The following is a 16,189-nucleotide window of genomic DNA, read 5'->3' as shown; positions in this document are numbered from 1 at the left end:
TTAATAGCATCACATACTGGCCTGTGACTTTGCAGACCGAATGTTGTTGTACTGTTGGCACTTATTTAAAGTCAATTGAAATGAGTGTGCAAACATTGATGCAAGATGTACTGTAGATCTAAATGATCTAAAGTATGTGATGCATAAAGTAATGTATCTCTGTTCTCAGCGTTTGCAACATTTTATTCATCAGTACCTTTGTGTTAATCTCACAGATTAAGAGTGAGTCCTTTCTGGAGGATATCAACAGCATTTTGAACTCTGGGGACGTCCCAAACCTGTATGCAACAGACGAGCAGGAGCGCATCCTGACAGCCATGAAGCCAGTGGTACAAGAACTGGGCCAGCAGCCAACCAAAGCCAACCTTATGGCTGCCTACATCAGGAGGGTCCGCAGCAACATCCACACTGTGCTCTGCATGAGGTTAGTTATTGTAAAAATGTTGATCACTTGTTCAAAGGCAAAAAAAAGAAGTGGTTACATTTGACCTTCATCTTTGTTCTTCTTACACCTATCTTTCCTCCCTCCCTTTCTCTACTCACACCACTCCTCTTCATTTCTTTCTCTGCAGTCCTGTTGGTGAGGTGTTTCGTGCACGGCTGAGGCAGTTTCCCTCACTGGTGACATGTTGTACAATAGACTGGTTCAGTGCCTGGCCAGAGGAGGCTCTGCAGGCTGTGGCAACATCGTTTCTTAATGAGCTGCCTGAGCTAGAAGCCAGTCACACAGCCATGAGGGGACTGGTGAGGATGCTCTGTGTGTGTTTGTGTGTGTGTGTGTGTGTGTGTGTGTGTGTGTGTGTGTGTACAAACTGATATACCATGAAACACAGCTCATTCTTACATACAGATTAGTAACCTTGAGACTGGCTTATGATTTTATATTTATGTTTCACTGGCTTATTATCACACTGAGCCCATGGAGGAATACTAGGTGTGTGTGAGGATTACTGGGGCAAGGTGCCCCCTCTGATTGCAATTCTGCTCTACATTTATTTGGATTTTGAGAGTCATTTGAATGGTTTTTACTGCACTACCATGCAACAACGATAGAGTGTTGACAGCAGGTGGGATGCTGTGATGGATTATCTTTCTCAATCAACTTTTAGGTATCTGCAAATGTATTATATGTTTGTATCTTGGTTAAATTAATAGAAACTAGAAGCTGCCTAAAAAGAAAACAAAAATGTAAAAACTACCATCAAAAATCTAAGATACTGAAATAACTTCTCAGTAAAGACAGTCCTCCCCTAATTGATTCCCCTTTCCAGACACTGATGTGTGTGAAAATCCACCAGACAGTAGCCAGGAAGTGTGAACAGTACCTGGCTGAGCTTTCTCGACACAACTATGTCACACCCAAGAGCTACCTGGAACTGCTTAAAACCTTCTCACATCTTATTGGACGCAAAAAGCAAGAACTGTGTGGTGCTCGTCAGCGCATGAAGACTGGCCTGGACAAGGCAAGGAACTGAACTGAACAAAAAACAATAATAGAAATTGAATTTGTAATTTGTGTGCATATGCTTAATTAGCACTCTTATCGGGCTACCTGCTGTTCTGTGTTCCTCTAGCTTCTTAGCACAGCGGAGGATGTGAGTAAGATGCAGGAGGAGCTGGAGACGATGAGACCTCTTTTGGAGGAGGCTGCTAAGGACACTGAAGTCACCATGGAGACCATCAAAGTAAGGAAAACTTAAAGGTAGAAATGTCTGAGCCATATAAAAGTCTTAAAGACTGTCTTTAAACTGGCTCTGAATTCAAAATCATTAATAGTGGGACAAAAACTGGGGCCAATATTATTTCCTTTATAGTGTTTGTGTCTGTGAGCTGGGTTTTTTTTTTTTTTTTTTTCAAATCTATACTCTACATTGTTAGAAAGACACAGTGGTTGCAGAAGAGACCCGGAAGTCAGTGCAAGCAGAGGAAGCCAAGGCCTCAGAGAAAGCCAGTTATGCGGGAGAGATTGCAGCAGATGCCCAGAGAGACTTGGATGAGGCTCTGCCAGCCCTGGATGCTGCCCTCGCCAGCCTCAAGTCACTCAACAAGAATGATGTCACTGAGGTCAGGGATGTTATTGATGATGGGCTGAAGATTATTTGTGATTTATATGTAGAATATAACCTCCTTAATGTTTTGTTTTCCATAGGTGCGAGCCATGCAGCGACCTCCTCAGGGGGTTAAGCTGGTTATTGAAGCAGTGTGCATCATGAGGGGCGTCAAACCCAAAAAGGTACCTGGAGAGAAGCCTGGCACCAAGGTGGATGACTACTGGGAACCTGGTAAGGGTCTTCTACAAGACCCTGGCAAGTTTCTGGAGAGCCTTTTCAAGTATGATAAGGTAGAGCACATATGTAGTGGATATACTACTATGCCATTGTATGCATAGTGTATGTCAGTGTTTCTCAAATGGATGTACACATTGCAATCTCATTGCCATCTCAGTGTTATTGCATGATGATAAAAAAATTGGTTTGCCATAAATTTAGTGATGGGTCCTTATCATATAAAATGTAGGATTTCAGTGGTTTTCATTTACAAAGTTTTTGTTTAGTAAATTGCAGTAGATTGTACCTCCTCATACAGGCATTTTTTATTCTACCAAAAATGTTTTGTGCTGGTTAGAGGGATCTTGGCTGAAAAAATATTTAAAATGGGGTACATTATTGAAAAAAGTCTGAGAACCACTGGTGTATGTTATCAAGGTCTCTTCAGAATATGATTATTATTTTAAACTCTTAAGTTTAAGTGTTTGATGCTGATTTGTTCATTTCCTGTATGGTAGATGTATTAAAAGCAGCTTTTTTCTGCCAACAATCATTTCTGCAGGACAACATCCCAGATACTGTGATCACTTTAGTGCAGCCCTACATAGATAATGAGGAATTCCAGCCAGCCTCCATTGCAAAGGTTTCCAAAGCCTGTACCTCCATTTGCCAGTGGGTGCGAGCCATGCATGTATATCACTTTGTCGCCAAGGCAGTGGAACCTAAAAGGGTAAAAAACTGAAATCCACATTTGAGCCATCGCTATGGTTATGTAAGACACCACTGTATATACATGAGAGTCATCTAAACATTAAAGCTGTAAATATTTGCACAGCAAGGTCTCCAGAAGGCCCAGGAGGATCTAGCGGTGATCCAGCGCGCCCTGGACGATGCAAAAGAAAAGCTGGCAGCGGTGGAGGGCGGCATTGCCACTTTGCAGGCCAAATACCAGGACTGCCTAGCTAAGAAAGACGAACTGGACAACAAGTATCAACTGTGTGAGGCCCGCCTTGTCCGAGCAGACAAGGTCAGAAGGAGGGATATGATGAGATAAGACAGTACTTCACTGATCCCTAGGGGGAAATTTAGCATTACAGCAACATGAGAAACAGACCAGAGAGGGGGTTAGGAACAGATTATAAGGCTACATGCTGTACATTACCCCAAACCAGTGTTTATGAATTGAATGTTTACGCAAAACCAGTAATGCAAAGGTGACATAGTCGAGACAGGATACACTATATTTGGTGTATATGTAGATTTGTATGTATACATAATGAATATTATTAAGGATATAGTGCAAATAAAGATACATGAATATTACATGAACAATACATCTAAATATGATATTGATATTTCATGTATATGTTCATATATATACACACAAAGGTAAGTATGTGACAGTAGAATACAACTGAATATAGAAGTGAGGATTTCCTGACAGAGACAATATCTGCTCTTAAATGACACGGCCAGACAAAATGCATTGATAGTTCATGTTTATGCATTGATCCTCTCCAGCTTATAGGCGGACTGGCAGATGAGAAGGTGCGTTGGAAGGAAACAGTGCAACATCTGGATTACATGGTCAATAATGTGGCAGGCGATGTGCTTCTGTCTGCAGCATATATAGCATACCTGGGACCCTTCACTGTAAGTGGGTTGTAACTCAGTGGGTGCATTTAAGTGTAACATTTCTGACTTAAAAAATATTAACCTTAAATAAATTTGTGATAATTAGCACATCACTACAGCATGATTTTAAGGAAGGTGCATTGTTTTTGTGTGTAGGGAGAGTACAGGGTGGCCATGGCTGAGGAGTGGCTGCATTGTTTCAGAGAGCTAAGCGTCCCACACACTGATGAACCCAACCTGATCAGCACCCTAGGAGATCCAGTCAAGATCCGCTCCTGGCAGGTCAGAACCAAACTGTCGTCAGCTGACCTTCAGAGTCTCTTCAGACTGATCTGAATTGTCAATAATCAGACCATCAGCCTGACTTTTTGTAGAATTAAATTAACTTTGTCATTTACCTTTATTGTCATCATACTTTGTCATTTCTATGTGTGTAGATATCAGGTTTGCCCAAGGATAACCTTTCAGTGGAGAATGGTGTGATTGCCCAGTACTCTCTGCGCTGGGTTTTATTCATTGATCCTCAGGGACAAGCCAACTCGTGGATCAAAAACATGGTGAGGACACTTATCTGAGTGTTGATCTGACCCTAACTGCAGAGGGTGCAAGTGAGACGAAAATACAAAAAAGTAGCCATATCAAGTTTAATTTATCCCCTCACACCACATGTATAGTTTGTAATTACACTTTATGTACCAGTGTCAACAGCTGACATAGCAGCTTCTATGTGTCTGTGGTTGTATTAATCCACTGCTCATTCATACTTACTTCCTGTTGTCACCCAGGAGCGGGACAATGGATTGGAGGTTATGAAGCTAAGTGACCAGGACTTCCTGCGCAGTCTTGAGAATGGCATTCAGTTTGGTAAACCCTGCATCTTGGAGAATGTGGGAGAGGAGTTAGATCCTGCTCTAGAACCTGTCCTGTTGCAACAGGTGAATACACACACATCTATTACAAACAAAAATCACTCACCCGGTATAAACATTTTATGCAAATACCCACCATACACTGATCTGCTTAACCCACGTTTGGCCCTTAGACATTTAAGCAGCAAGGTCAGACAGTGCTGAAGCTGGGGGATTCAGTCATCCCTTACAATGAAGGCTTCAAGATGTACATTACCACTAAGCTGCCGAACCCACACTACTCTCCAGAGGTCTCTTCTAGAGTCACCCTCATCAATGTCACACTGTCACCCAGGTAACACATGCTTTAAACAGATAAAAGGTAAATTATATGTTTTTAAACACTGATCTTATTTTTGCCATCAACTGCATTAGCTATGATCAGATTTTAATAAGCTGAGACGTGACCGGAAAGTCTCTAGAAAAAAAACAAACAGTTGCTTATATATTATTATTAAAAAGTTTTTGGCCTTTCTCTGTGTACCTGATAGAAAACCAATAATTTCTCAGAATCAATTTAGGGTCTGAACTTTATTCTAACAATTCTGTCTTTGGTTTTACCGTGTGTTCTTCCAGTGGTCTAGAGGACCAGCTACTTGGCCAGGTTGTAGCTGAGGAGCGTCCAGACCTGGAGGAGGCAAAGAACCAGCTGATCATCAGCAATGCAAAGATGAAACAGGAGCTAAAGGAAATTGAGGATGAAATCCTGTCCCGACTCAGCGCCACAGAAGGAAACCCCGTGGACAATGAGGAGCTCATCCAAGTGTTGGGGGCTTCCAAGATCAAAGCTGGAGAGATCAAGGTCAGACAGTGGCAGAGCCATTATCTCTAATGTTACAGGGGGCCAAACATGCAGTTCATAAATAACCAGTTTGGATGTGTTTTTTTCTCATCTCCATACATTTGCTATCAAACTCAAATGCTTCTATTGCTGGATTTTGTTCTAAAGCAAGCTGGTTTTACTGGCAGGCCAAAGTGATGGCGGCAGAGAAGACAGAGGAGGACATTGACGCCACCCGTCTGCAGTATGTGCCGGTGGCTGTGCGCACACAGATCCTCTTCTTCTGTGTATCGGACCTGTCCAACGTTGACCCCATGTACCAGTACTCACTGGAGTGGTTCCTTGGCATCTTCATGACTGGCATTGCCAACTCTGAGAGAGCAGGTAGAAAGATATTCCACAGTAAATTTCATTACCCTCTCTGGTTGTAAGATTATACACAGAATTTTATCTGTGCAGATGGAAAAAATCATGGAAATTGGTTTAAGGCAGTGAAACTAGATTTTGAAAAGTTTTTTTTTTTCGTTTTCACTGACTTGTTTCTCACAGACACAGTGGAGAAGAGACTCACCAACATCAATGAATATTTTACCTTCAGCCTGTACAGCAATGTGTGTCGCAGCTTGTTTGAGAAGCACAAACTCATGTTTGCCTTTCTCTTGTGCGCTCGCATCATGATGAATGAGAACAAAATTAATATGGTAAGCAACAGAGAAGTTTGCAGTTTCGCGGTCCCCTCTTTAATTTTCTGCAGGAACTCTTACAAATACAGAGTTTGAGTTAATCTAATACATTTATTAAATCTGCATTATCTCTCTTTGGCAGGCTGAGTGGCGATATTTGCTATCTGGTGGGATGCCTGTCCAAGAGCTGACCAACCCAGCAGTGAGTTGGCTGTCGGAGCGTGCCTGGCAGGACATCCTGGGCCTCAGCGCTTTGGACAACTTCAGCAACCTGGCAGAGAACTTCACTGAACATCTGCAGGGTTTCAAGAGAATTTTTGACAGCAACCAGCCTCACAGGCACGTAAAGATAACCACTCTGTTGACAAACGCAGAAGCTGTCAATATCCAACAATGTGTGTGTATATGTTTGCCTTTAGGGAGCCTCTCCCAGGAGAGTGGGACACAGAGCTGGACTCATTCCAGAAGCTGCTGGTCCTGCGCTGTCTGAGGGCTGACTGCCTTATTCAAGGCCTGCAGGACTTTGTCTCAGCTCAGCTTGGACAACGCTTCATTGAGCCTCAGGTAGAATCCCTGTCTGCCCTCTTGCCTTAATATTGATATTAAAACCAATATGTATACAGTGACACAAAGTGAGCCTTATCTCTGTGACACTGGCTCAGAAGTGTGGTAATATTAACATGGCAATAATGGTTCCATTTGTTTTGGCTGGGTCTGCAGCAGTGCAAACAGTGGTTCATGTTTGGAGCACTAAATTAACTATCCTAGCTTCAGCTGAAAATGATTTCCAGTTGTTTGCACAACAGCATGCAACAGCAATGTTTATGGCTTGTTACTCCTCCTCTCTCCATCTTTCCACAGACGTCAGACCTGTCCGTGGTCTTCACTGAGTCATCCCCCTCCACACCCCTCATCTTTGTCCTGTCTCCTGGCACTGACCCTGCTGCAGACCTCTACAAGTTTGCTGACGTCATGCAGTTCTCCAAGAAAATGAGTGCCATCTCTCTGGGCCAGGGCCAGGTCAGGGCCAGGGGTTGTTTGGGAATTCTCTCTCAGTCTCACTCTCTTTCGTACGCTCTCTCAGACCCTGGGGAAGGGCACTGTAAAACACTTTGTCACAGAACCAGGCCATTCTCGTTTGTCTTGTTAAGAATGGCCACCTCTGTGCTAATTGTTTTCTCTATTTATGGCCATAGGCCAGTACAATGTGCAATCCTGCTTTGACAGATGTTAAATTCCAGGACACTGTAAATAATCTCATAGAACAACCATTAAAAACCGCATGCAGAGGTTTTAGGATAAATGCAGACTCATCCTCCACAAACCTGAAACCTAGTGGCTGGCCAAACATTTCTCCCAGCAGCACACTACCCCTGTGGCTGTTCAATAGGTGTTAGCGAGTGTTTATCACATTATTTGCAATTATGTGAGTTAGAATCCCGACTAATGCTGGACTGTTACATCACCCTGCCCCCAGTTTCTGTTCACATTGAACTGAGGGCTCTTAAACCTTTCTGAAAGACTCCTAGAATGTCAAACTGGCTGTAGAAAAAAGTGCCGTATTCCACTGTCAAAATATTCCCTATGTTACCTACTCTTTAAATAAGGATCAAACTTTTCAAAACACTGATGTTTTATCTTGAAGTTTTGTGTTAAGCCGACTGTTTTTGGCACAACTCTTGTGGTTTCTCTGCCATTTTCTCTGCTGCTGTTTGTTTGATTCAGGGCCCCTGGGCTGAGATTATGATGCGCACTGCTATGGAAAGAGGTCAGTGGGTCTTCTTCCAGAACTGTCACCTGGCTCCAAGCTGGATGCCTGCCCTCGAGAGACTCATTGAAAACATCAATCCAATAAAGGTCAGAACATATGCATACACATACCATACACTATTATAGTGTTGTACATGTTTACTATGCAGTATGGACAAGCATAGAATTTCATTTGGGTAAATTCCAGGTATTAATAAGTCTGGGGAAATATGTATGTAAAAATATTTGCGTTTTCAGGCAATTGTCCCTATTCTGTTTTCTAAAACAAAGAGTTCCAAATATCTAAAAATATATTGTGATTAAATAATCACGTTTTTCGTGGCATGTGGAGCAGGTAGCCAGCACAGTCAGAATGTTTACCACTGTGAAAGAGCAGGCCAGAGTGAGCCTGATGTTGTTGAAAGCAAGGTAAGAAGAAGGTGTTTGACTGAACGTACACTCCTACACAGAGCTGCCGCTGGGCCTGAAAGTCACAGCCTGCATAACAGCTCTGCCCCCAGTGCCTCAAACTGTACCAACTCCGGACATCATCGACCAAATTAGTTTTGGAAGAAAATATCTGAATTGCACATAGCATCACAAGTAACCAAAAATAAATAAGTTATGCAATGATGGGTACCCTTTCTGCCAAAGGAAACTGTACCTTTATAGCGGCGTACATCATTTCCATGGACACAATTAATAAACAAGGCTGTGAAAATGATTTAACTTCCCTCAATTCATATTCAGTTCTTATTCTTAAAAGAGACTAAAATATGGAGGGAACAATAATGTAGTATTTATTCAGTATGTTGGAGTGTGGACTGAACAGCCATGATGGGTAAATGCAGGTTTTCACAGGGCTGGCTATTTGTACTCAAATGTTAAATATGCTCTGAAAAATCTAAGAAGTCTAGAAATTTTAGTCTGGAAAAGTATGTCACTTTTAAAATAGAAAGTGTATAGGGATCCTGATAGTATTTTAGACAAGCCTGTCATCTACTTTTCCTTCTTTACTGCCCGCGGGCCTCACATGCCCTACAACCCCCAAACAGGTGCACAAGGACTTCCGCCTGTGGCTCACGAGTCTTCCTAGCAACAAGTTCCCAGTGTCCATTCTCCAGAATGGGTCAAAGATGACCGTTGAGCCTCCCAAGGGAATCAAAGCCAATCTACAGAAAACCTACCTGAGGCTCACCAATGATTTTATCTCCTCTTCCACCAAGGTCTGCCTAGTCCTCAGCCGCTGTCCCACTGAGTCTCTCCCTGCTTATTATGTTAACGACTTTATATTTAAAAACACCTGCTGTTTTTGAAAACATGTAGCATCTCTAACTTATCCCTCTCTCCTCCCCAGACATCACACCTCAAGTCTTTGCTCCTGTCTCTGTGTCTCTTCCATGGAATTGCTCTGGAGCGGAGAAAGTTTGGCCCACTGGGCTTTAACATTCCCTACGAATTTACAGATGGAGACCTGAACATCTGCATCAGCCAACTCAAAATGTTCTTGGACGAGTACCAGGACGTCCCATACAAGGTGAGGGAGAGAGGGCTTCTATCTATATTAAACAACCTGTTAAGACAACAATAGCTCCAAATGCAGATCATTTGCAATCACCCCGACCTTGTCCCCTTTTTCCTCCTAACTTGTCATTACATGTGTCCATTGCTCACAGATAATTGTGACACATGTATTATCATTGTGGATAGTTTACATATAAGTTTACAGAAACACAGGCCCTTTAGTAGGAAACATTAGTTTTGTATCAGTTAGAGAGAGAGATAATGTGTGTGTGTATGCGTGTGTGTGTGTGTGTGTGTGTGTGTGTGTGTGTGTGTGTGTGTGTGTGTGTGTGTTTGAGCATGTTCATTTGTCTTCTCTTTTTGTCCTCCACCTGTCCAGGTGCTGAAATATACTGCAGGAGAGATTAATTATGGTGGCCGTGTGACAGATGACTGGGATAGACGTTGTCTGCTCAGTGTGCTGGAGGATTTCTACTGTCCCGCTGTGCTTACTGATGATCATGTCTACTCTGCGTCTGGAGTCTACCGGCAGATAGACACAAATCTGGATATCAAGGTCAGATAAACGCAGGAGCATTCGAAAGATTGTGATAAGAGGAGTGCATTAGACTCGACCTTTGTCTGCATCAGTTGGAATACTCCAAGAGTGCATATGTTGTCAAAGGCTGAGAATGATGGGGTTACTCACTGGTCAATATACCCAATGGTTTACATGAATGGTATGACAGATATCTGTAATTAAACAGCATCCCTTTAAAACAGATAGTTCATCTTAAAGCAGAGAAACATCATACAATATTTAGTCATTACATGAAAGGGTCAATTCACCAAGACTTGGTGACAAAAAATGGGTGATACAATGAGAGACTGACTTTTACCAGATGAGATGTGCTAGACCACAGGTTGTTTATATGATTCTTTTTACATCTCTAAAATGTCTGAAAATAATATGCAGCACTTAAAGAATCACATCAACTTCTGACTGTCAAACTAAGTGATGACAGTTACTTGTTGTCTTTGCAATTCTGACTCTAGGGTTACTTGGCATACATCCGTGGTTTGCCCATCAATGATACACCTGAGATCTTTGGTCTCCATGACAACGCTAACATCAGCTTTGCCCAGAATGAGACCTTCGCCCTGCTGGGAGCCGTGGTTCGTCTCCAACCTCGAGCTGCATCTGCTGGGGGCAAAACTCAGGAGGAGGTACAGATTTGATTTTCTTTACTCTTATCTTTTAAGTATTACTTGCATCATGTTATCTGACTGGGTCCAGATCTTTGAATCTGTCCGCTTCACTGAGTGCATACGACGATTCTGTCTGATAACAGGCAATCATATTAAAGTATGTAAACTAATTCAATATAGATTGAGAGGTCTGGGACAACGAAAAACATTATCATTTTCTCAATCAACCAATCAAAAGTTTTTAGCTAAACATATTTAACTGAGCAATGTTGAGAAACATAGTCAGGAATTCGGTTGTGTGTGTTTGTAAATGCCTGGACGATGGCTGAGACATGTTTTTCAGGGAAAAAAGAAAGCAGTGGAGCACACTGATTAAATTGCAGCCTTTAATTGTGTAAACAGACTAATATTTTGAAACTACTGTCTTCAGCAGAGTCAAAAAAGCAATCCTTTTGAGTCAAAATGACATCCTTCAAATTAATCAGTGTGCCCCTGTCTTTTGTTCCCCTTCAAAGTTCTCTGACCCTGAGCTGTGAGGCACCTGAATTAGCCGCATGCTTTTGGAAGATGTTTGAGGAATCCTGTTTCACATGTTGTGTTTCATTGGTGATGTGCCTCTTTCTGTTCTGTAGATAGTGGAGGAGATTGTAGCAGGCATCACTGAAAAGATTCCTCAGCTTTTCAGTGTTCAGGAAGTGATGGAAAAGTACCCGGTCCTCTATGAAGAGTCCATGAACACAGTGCTCATCCAGGAGGTCATCAGGTAACACCAGGCTGTACTGTTAGATAACATCACAAACCACACTTCAAACCACACTGCAGGACTCCTAGATATAATAACACACGTCACTCTGCTCTGTTGCTGTACACTCACGATCAGGGCTGAAAAGATGTGACAAGATGGAGGAAAATTCAGATTATTTTTACAATTTAAATGTAAAAACAGGAAATTGTCTGGTCACATTTTCTGTCAGCGTGAATCTGAAAGTAGTTGTCAGTTGTGCGGTCAGGTGGTATGGCCTGGGTATTGAGTATTAGACACTTTACTTGCTCAGTTCTCCTTGTTCTGTCTGTGTAAGTGGTGCAATAATACAGCATTGTGTATCAGTCACACTGGGGGCAGCTTGGATGAAGCCCAATTAGTCATATCAACAAATGAATCTGTCCTTTATCCTTGACGTAAATGACCAGTTATTTTAAGATATTTAAAGAAAACACTCACTCAGCAGGGGAACAAACATCTTGGTTTGGTAATCCATTGAGATCAGAGAAAGAAACTGGCATCTGTGCTGCACTGAAATCATCTTTAACAATGTTCACCTAACCATATGCAGCTGTGTCAAGTGTCCAGAATAGTCCAGTGAATCTTCCCAATGTAAATGTAAAATTATTTCATTTTGAAGTACAAAAAAATAGTAATTAAATGTGTAACCAGTAATGTAATATCTCTATTTGAGTCCAGTTGCTGAAATTGTACCCTTCAGAAGTCTCGGCCAGTAATCATAATTACATGGCTTTGTAATCATGCTGTAATAATAACAGCTTTTTCATTTGGTTACGTGTGAGCTGCTGGAGTTTGTGATGTCAGCAACTTGTCCAGAGAGAGTTTGGTAGGCCAGAAATCTCTGAATGTGGCATATTTGCTGAGTCATTGGTACTGGTTAACAGTCCTGTCAGCCTCTTCTACACATATTATGTTCCTTTTTGTACGATGGAGTAATAAAAGCTTTTCTTTTTCTTTTTTTCTGTAAATGTCATTGTCCTCATTATATAAACAATGTCTTTAGTGGATGGTGTTTTTAAGTACTTTAGTAATTGGTCATTTTATCCCTTGTCTGTCAGATATAACAAGCTGCTGGCGGTCATCTCTCAGAGTCTCAGTGATATCGTGAAGGCTCTGAAGGGTTTAGTAGTGATGTCATCAGAACTGGAGCTTATGGCCAACAGCCTGTTCAACAACATGGTCCCTGATATGTGGAAAGCCAAGGTGAGACACACTCAACAGACTTTACAAAATGCAGCTTTTATGTGAATGCATTCTCTTCTGACTTTAAAGCAACCCTTACCTTTCTGGAAATTTTACACTTTTCTTTGTTTAGGTTAAAATGCTATTAATATGCTGATGGCACACTAAAATGTAAGTGAATTCCACCAGAGATGAAAACTCATCATTATACCATTCTCATATGGTTCTAAGAAAACTCCGACCAATCATTGCATTCGGACCGAATGCAATGATTGGTCGGAGTTTTCTCCTGTCCTGTCTGTCTGCCCCACGTGGAGGCCTCCGACTGACGTAACCGCTCGCGTAACCACCCCCCACACCCTCCACTCCTGAGTCTGAGACAACAAACAGGTTAGTAACAGGGACGCTTGTGGATATAAACTTTTCTCCCTAACAAAAGCAAACAAATGCGGACCACCTCTTCCACCTCCAGCTGCTCCAACAGGGAAATCAGTTGGCAAAAGAAAGAAACGATGCAACAAGAAGTAAATTCATCAGTGCAATACAGTCGCGAGTTTCTAACAGACATTAGAAACTGCTGCAGAGATCTAACGCTACAACCAAGAGAGCTCAGGATGTGTAGCAAACTTGGCCTGCTACGTCGAGCTAGCCCTGAGATGACCGTGGTTTCGCCTGGAGCTGTCCCGACGGGGAGACGCCTGCAGCGCTGTCACAGGATGCGGGAGCTAACCCCATCAAACCAGCTGTTCCCAGTGTCCTCCTGGCGAATGTCCGCTCACTGGACACAAAAATGGATTACATCCGACTATGGAGATCCACTCACCAAGGAGTGAGGGACTGCTGCGTCCTTGTGTTCACTGAGACATCTAACGTTAGCACTGTAACCTTATTCTAAAACACATCAGTCATCACTGACTCCGGTTGAGTTTAAAACTCCGGGGTTGCGTTTGACTGTCTTTGTTGTAACGTTACACTCGTCTATAATGAGGACATTGGAGGGAGGTGGAGTTGCAGGAGGAGGAGGATGGGACTTTGGAGGAAGGCGGGAGTTGTGGATGTTCAAATTTTTCTAAGTGCTGTGTGAAATACAAGAACGGTAAGGGTTGCTTTAAATCCTATTGAGAACATTTATTTTTGAACAATTATCTTTCATATCGTTATCTCAAGTTTTTTATGCCCAAATTAAAAAATGCAAATTAAAGAGTAGTAAAATTCAGAGGTTGTTTGCATATGGCTCTCTACGTGGAGCTGGCTGAGCCAATGGATAGCAGCTAGCAGTGCTAACATCATCAACAGTGCTGACACTGCTAACAGTGTTAACCAGGGGAAAGCCAATTAGTGGGCACCAGGTTTCCGCCACAACGCTGTCCTGATATCGTAATACATGACTGCAATAGGCTAGTGGGATACACACACAGGATTCACATGCACTGCACGTACGGCTGGACCGGCCACAGCAACAATCCACAGAGAATTTTAGATTACAGCACACACAGAGGGCGCGTGACTTCAATCTCTGTTCAGGACGCTATTACTCCACTGTGTCCTCACATAGCACATAGCTGTTTGCTGCTGTGTTAATGCTCTGAATATTGTATAGAGCTTCTTAGGTAAGGTAACACAAACCCAAACTGTCCAAGTACAGAGTATTGCAGTGTGCCCTGAACGGAACTAATATTGTGACACCCATTTGTGTGTTTTATGCTGTTGTGGATGAGACTTGAAGGATTAGACTTGTGACATTTGGGAATGATTTGAGTGTACATCATATCAGATGAACTTTCGATGACATTTCTGTCCCACTCTAATAATTCCAGGCTCTGCTTTCTAAGAATACCTAGCTCATTTACTGGCCATGTGTCTCTATCTGTCCCACCAGGCATACCCTTCTCTGAAGCCTCTGGCCTCCTGGGTGTCAGACCTGCTTCAGAGGATCAGTTTCCTGCAGAGATGGATCTGTAACGGCATTCCACCTGTTTTCTGGATTAGCGGCTTTTTTTTCCCCCAGGCTTTCCTCACAGGAACCCTCCAGAATTACGCCCGTCGCTCTGGCACCTCCATCGACACAATTGGATTTGACTTTGAGGTCAGACAGTAAGCTACACTACACATTTACCACTCTATATGTGTATGAATATCAATGTATACCTACATTTTTTGTTGGAACTTCTTTGAGAATTTATTTTTGATGATTTATCAGCCTCCACATCTTTTTTTCTCCCTCAGGTAGTAGTGAAGTCAGTGTCACAGATAACAGAGAAACCAAACACAGGCTGCTACATCCACGGTCTATTCCTGGAGGGGGCTCGCTGGGATACCGAGGCAGGTCAAGTCACAGAGTCCAGGCCCAAAGAGCTCTACACAGAAATGGCCATCATCTGGCTGATCCCCAAACCTAACCGCAAGCCTCCAACCTCTGGGGTCTATGTCTGCCCCATCTACAAGACCCTCACACGTGCTGGTTAGTACGCACAGTACCTGAGCGTGACTGGATTCATCTATACTACAACTGACATCAGGCAGTGCCTGGCTAAAAAGTTATTTAGAGAGTTATCAAATTCATTTTTTAGTCAAGGAGATGGATGAAGTGAAACTTTTGCTCAGTGTAGTAACCCTGACTTTTAGTGTGACGACATGTTGTGCTGCCCACTCTAGTGTTTGTGTGTGTCTCCTCTCGGTGGTTTTATTACTCACCCAAAATAGACTCCAGTTAGTGTCTTGTTTCACGAAGCTTCTGAAAGTGCAGCGCTGTATTTTCCACCCACAGCAGCACGTAGCCAACACCTTGTGCTGGCACGGTAGACTGCTCAGAAAAACTTAGCTCAGCACAGTGACGGGGAAATACAAGCAATTAAAATGTCTTCATGTCTTCTGAGCTGCTTTGTGTTGCTTTTGTAGGGACTTTGTCTACAACCGGTCATTCTACCAACTACGTGATGGCGGTAGAGCTGCCCACAGATCGCAGTCAGAGACATTGGATCAAAAAGGGAGTGGCCCTCATCTGTGCACTGGACTACTAAATACACACACACACACACACACACACACACACACACACACACTTTTAAAAACTGTCTATAAACTGTATCTGTCACAGCCCACAACAGTGATGATTGCAGTTGTGGTTGCTTAGACAGAATCACATCATACACAGACACTGTCTATGCACTTAATGTCTCTAAAATGAGCTCACTGAAACCTCTGTATGTAATATGTATGTATGTAAACTGTTTTTCACTATGCCACATTTGTGTAATATTGTTATGTAAGATTATTTAATAACATCACTGGGTTAGAGGGAACCTGCTCCAGTGGTTTCCTCATACTATACTTCAACTTTTCCAGACCACACATCCCAGTGTAAGTTTTTCTTTTGATCTACTCTCATCCAGTACTCTAATAAACCAACCAAACCACCAGCTTCTCTTGTTCTCCAGAACAGAATATACGTCCTGCTCCTTTAAGACTTCCACCGAGGGCCAGTTGAG

At 42.6% G+C, this 16,189-nt stretch overlaps 1 protein-coding gene across 1 annotated transcript in view; it reads left to right on the top strand.

Annotated features, from left to right (window-relative positions):
* The window catches only part of dnah1 (dynein, axonemal, heavy chain 1), a 33,407-nt gene extending 17,335 nt beyond the window's left edge, over window positions 1–16,072 (top strand). The window contains exons 51-79 of the mRNA XM_049590998.1: window positions 216–424; window positions 573–744; window positions 1,272–1,463; window positions 1,575–1,685; window positions 1,879–2,064; window positions 2,150–2,341; window positions 2,830–2,997; window positions 3,103–3,294; window positions 3,789–3,920; window positions 4,059–4,184; window positions 4,340–4,459; window positions 4,688–4,837; window positions 4,945–5,105; window positions 5,387–5,612; window positions 5,780–5,975; window positions 6,141–6,292; window positions 6,417–6,613; window positions 6,694–6,838; window positions 7,136–7,294; window positions 8,000–8,131; window positions 9,079–9,249; window positions 9,381–9,560; window positions 9,927–10,103; window positions 10,583–10,753; window positions 11,368–11,498; window positions 12,578–12,722; window positions 14,581–14,787; window positions 14,928–15,162; window positions 15,600–16,072. Of these exons, the coding sequence (XP_049446955.1) occupies window positions 216–424; window positions 573–744; window positions 1,272–1,463; window positions 1,575–1,685; window positions 1,879–2,064; window positions 2,150–2,341; window positions 2,830–2,997; window positions 3,103–3,294; window positions 3,789–3,920; window positions 4,059–4,184; window positions 4,340–4,459; window positions 4,688–4,837; window positions 4,945–5,105; window positions 5,387–5,612; window positions 5,780–5,975; window positions 6,141–6,292; window positions 6,417–6,613; window positions 6,694–6,838; window positions 7,136–7,294; window positions 8,000–8,131; window positions 9,079–9,249; window positions 9,381–9,560; window positions 9,927–10,103; window positions 10,583–10,753; window positions 11,368–11,498; window positions 12,578–12,722; window positions 14,581–14,787; window positions 14,928–15,162; window positions 15,600–15,721 (4,857 nt within the window). The 3' untranslated portion in view covers window positions 15,722–16,072. The remainder of the gene's footprint in view (window positions 1–215; window positions 425–572; window positions 745–1,271; window positions 1,464–1,574; window positions 1,686–1,878; window positions 2,065–2,149; window positions 2,342–2,829; window positions 2,998–3,102; window positions 3,295–3,788; window positions 3,921–4,058; window positions 4,185–4,339; window positions 4,460–4,687; window positions 4,838–4,944; window positions 5,106–5,386; window positions 5,613–5,779; window positions 5,976–6,140; window positions 6,293–6,416; window positions 6,614–6,693; window positions 6,839–7,135; window positions 7,295–7,999; window positions 8,132–9,078; window positions 9,250–9,380; window positions 9,561–9,926; window positions 10,104–10,582; window positions 10,754–11,367; window positions 11,499–12,577; window positions 12,723–14,580; window positions 14,788–14,927; window positions 15,163–15,599) is intronic.
* Window positions 16,073–16,189: the final 117 nt, after the last annotated feature.

The sequence above is a fragment of the Epinephelus fuscoguttatus genome, linkage group LG1 (genome assembly GCF_011397635.1).
Source record: "Epinephelus fuscoguttatus linkage group LG1, E.fuscoguttatus.final_Chr_v1".
NCBI classification, from domain to species: domain Eukaryota; kingdom Metazoa; phylum Chordata; class Actinopteri; order Perciformes; family Serranidae; genus Epinephelus; species Epinephelus fuscoguttatus.
This window is presented reverse-complemented; position numbering and strand designations above follow the sequence as displayed.